This window comes from Rhinolophus sinicus, chromosome 10, assembly GCF_057876585.1.
Source record: "Rhinolophus sinicus isolate RSI-liver-muscle chromosome 10, RSI-T2T, whole genome shotgun sequence".
NCBI lineage: Eukaryota > Metazoa > Chordata > Mammalia > Chiroptera > Rhinolophidae > Rhinolophus > Rhinolophus sinicus.
This window is the reverse complement of record NC_142510.1, coordinates 5906200-5910151: the sequence shown is the minus strand read 5'-3', so window position 1 is coordinate 5910151 and position 3952 is coordinate 5906200. Positions and strand designations below refer to the sequence as shown.

General features: G+C 35.7%; 1 protein-coding gene across 1 annotated transcript; it reads left to right on the top strand.

Annotated features, from left to right (window-relative positions):
• Positions 1-238: 238 nt before the first annotated feature.
• On the top strand, positions 239-685 carry LOC148756829 (cytochrome c oxidase subunit 6C). The gene has a single exon (XM_088801488.1). It carries the CDS (start codon positions 289-291, stop codon positions 514-516), a length of 228 nt encoding a protein of 75 aa, XP_088657614.1. The 5' UTR covers positions 239-288; the 3' UTR covers positions 517-685.
• Positions 686-3952: the final 3267 nt, after the last annotated feature.

Here is a 3952-nt window from a genome sequence, read left to right as displayed (position 1 = left end):
CAAAATTTCTAAACAAATTTTTAGAAAACTGGGTCCAACAACATATAAAAAGGATAATACATCCTGACCAAATGGAGTTTATCCAACAAGGGATGGTTTAACATTTGAAACAAATCAATCAATGTAATTACCTTATTAGCAAACTATAAAAATTGAAAACCATGATCATCTCAAAAGACACACACACAAATTGACAAAATCTGACATTCATTTCTGATTTTTAAAAATTCTTCAAGGTCCATTTCTCCATCCGGAAGGACGTTGGTATTAGGGGAGAAAATAGCTACCATGTCTTCCAGTGCTTTGGCGAAACCTCAGATGCGTGGCCTTCTGGCCAAGCGTCTGCGATTTCATATTGTTGGAGCAGTCCTTGTTTCTCTGGGGGTTGCAGCTTTCTATAAGTTTGCTGTGGCTGAACCAAGGAAGAAGGCATATGCAGATTTCTACAGAAATTATGATTCCATGAAAGATTTTGAGGAGATGCGGAAGGCTGGTATCTTTCAGAGTGCAAAGTGATTTCGGAGTGTAAAGAATGTCTTTGAGTTGACTTCCATGGAAGTTTGTCGCTGACCTGTGTTCCTGAGCTATGAAACATGGATATTTGGGCTAAGGGATAGTTTCTCTTGATAAATAAACAAATGTTGTAGACAGTAAAAAAAAAAAAAAAAAAAAAAAAAATTAAAAATTCTTCAACAAAATAGGAATAGAAGGAAGTTTCCTGAAACTGATAAAGGGTATCTATGCAAACTCACAGGTAACATCACACTTAATAGTGAAAGACTGACAGCTTTCTCCCTAAGATCAGAAACAAGCTATGAAGTCCTCTCTCACCACTTCTCAACATTATTCTGGCAAGTCTAGTTAATAAGAAAAATAAATAAAAGGCATTCAGATTGGAAACAATGAGTGAAACAGTCATTATTCACAGATGACATGACTGTATATGTAGAAATCCAAAGAATGTACCAAAAGACTACTAAGATGTGAGTTTAACAATGTGACAGAATATAAGGTCAGTATAAAAACCTTAAGTGTACTTCTAACTATGAGTAATGAACAATCAGGAATTAAAAATTTTTAATTGTATCATTTATAACAGCATCAAAAATATGAAATACACAGGGATGTCTGATAACAGGTATGAAAGACGTATACATGGAAAACTACAAAACACTGCTTAGAGAAATTAAAGAAGACCTAAATAAATCAAGAGATATACCAAGTCCATGGATTAGAAGACTCGATATTGTCAATATGTCAGTTCTCTCCAAATTGACCTACAGATTTAATGCATTCCCAAGAAGCTTTTTGTAGAAATTTTTACCGGAGTCTAAAATTCACATGGAAATGCAAGGGAACTAGAATAGTCCAAAAGAACAAAGTTGAAATACTAATACCACCTGATTTCAAGACATTATAAAGCTACATTAATTAAGATGGCATGGAACTAGTGTAAAAATAGACAAATAGATGAATGGAACAAAATAGAGCCCAGAAATAGACCCACACATACATGGACAACTTATTTTCAACAAAGGTGCAAAGGGAATTCAGAGTGGAGAAAAGATGGTCTTTCCAACAAAAGATACTGGAACAATTTTACATTTATATGCAAAAAAGTGCACTTCAATTTATTACTTACGTCATATACAAAATCAACTCCAAACGGATCAAGACTAAATGTAAAAATCTACAATTACAAAACTACCAGAGGAAAAAAAGAACCTTAGTGGCTTTCAATTAGGCAAAGATATCTTAGACATAACAAAAAAAGAATTATACACAAAGGAATAAACAGTTAAATTGAATTTTATCAAAATCTAAAACTTCTCTTAATTAACTAAAAGCAACACTGTTAAGAGAATGAAAAGAGCCACAGAACAGGAGAAAATATTTGGAAATCATATCTGATGAAGGATTTGTATCCAGAAAACATGGAGAAATTTCAAAATTTAATAGTAACAAACAACCCAATTTTAAAAAAATGCATTAGGGATTTCAACAGACACTTCTCCAAAGAAGACAGAGGAATAGTAAATAAACATATGAAAAAATGCTCATCATCAGTCATTAGAAAAATGCAAAATAAAACCACAATGAGATACTACTTCACACTTGCTAGAATGACTAAATTAAAAACATTGACAACACCACGTGTTAGCGAGGGTGTGAAGGAACTGGAACTCTCCTGTAACACTCGTGGGAATGTAAAATGGCACCACCCTTTGGGAAACAGTTTGTGAATTTCTTGTAAAGGTAAATGTATGATCCAGGCATTTTATTCGAACGTATTTACCCAAGAGAAATGAAAGCCTTTTAGCGTTCTTTCAAACGTCTATACGTGAATGTTCATAGTAGCTATATTTGTAATTGCCTAAAACAGGAAACACAAATGTCCACACCACTCAGTGATAATAAGCAACAAAGTCTTGGTACACGATAACGTACGCTATGGATGAATCTCGAAATAATTTTGCTGAGTGAAGAAGGCCCCCCCCCAAAAAAAGGCATACTGTTTGATTTCATTTATGTAAAACTCTAGGATATGCAAACTAACATAGTGACAAAGAGCAGACTGGTGGTTATTAGGGGGATGGGAGAGAAGGAACAAAAGGGCATGAAAATAACAACCAAATACATCAAACAACCCAATTCAAAAGAAAGAAGGCACCTGGAATCTAAAGAATAGAATAAATGAGCAAACTAATCAGCAACAGTCTCAGAGATACAGAGGAACAACTGAGGGTTGCTAGATGGGAGGGGGGTGGAGATGAGGGAGAAGGGGAGGGGATTAGAAAACACAATCGGTAACCACAAGGTTACCACGGGGATACGAAAGACAGTTTGGGGAATATAATCAATAATGTTGTAAAGATTTTGTAGGGTGTCTTATTAGGGAAACCACTTCATGGGCAGTGTAGATGCCTGACCACTGCACTGTACACCAGAAGCTGAATAACATTGAATGTCAACTATATATATAGTCACAGGATGTGGAGCACAGCATATGAATAGCATCAATGGAACTGTAACAGCTATATACGATGTCAGAGGGGTAGTAGATTGGGGGAGGAGAGTTACCACTTTGTGAGGGGTGTAAATGTCTAACTAGTACGTTGTTTTGTACACCTGAAACTAATAAAAAAGAGAGGGGGAAAAAAAAGAACGAAGACACCCTGGATTTCTACAGGTGCTTTTATCTGAATAAGACTAGGAAGCAGCTTTTGTTTGTGATAAGCTTTGGTCTGGGTGTAGTGTTTACACTTTCTCTAAATATTTTCCCTTGGGTACTTTTTAAAGATAGCATAGAATTAAATAGTGCTCACTAATATATCATGGCAACTGGCAAACACACAGAGGTAAACACGAAGCAAAGCCATTCACACTTCCAGGCATCTAGCTGACATCCAAGCAGCAGCTACACAGAGAGAAAGCATCACAAGAAAACAGTGACAGCTTTTTAAGAACTGGGAAATGAGAAAGGTTAACAAAATATGTTTCCGAAAAAATCTTATTCGTGTTTCCATAAAATAAATTCTAAAATGTGCATAATGGAATGAGAAGGAAGGAAACAGTCACGTTTTGTGCTCGACAGTTTTACACCTGAGTTTTACGTATACATTTACAGCTTTACAACGCTAAAGTAAAGCCACAAGGGAAAAACATGAAAGGTATGTTCTTCTCTGTAAGTCAATTTATCATCACATGTGCTCTCATTTCCTTCCACCCATTTATCTTTTCACGTTGCCAAGAACAGCCCTGGGAATAATCACCTCCCATGCCGAACACTAGGATGTGATAATTGGCTTCTGATGATGGGAAATGACATTTTTAAACAGTCACTTTCAACTTTGTACCATATATTTCATCTTTAACCATGTATATACTGCTTTAACACCCATATTTTAAAAGGGGTTAGGGAATATATGTGGAAGATGGCCCAAGAGCCAGC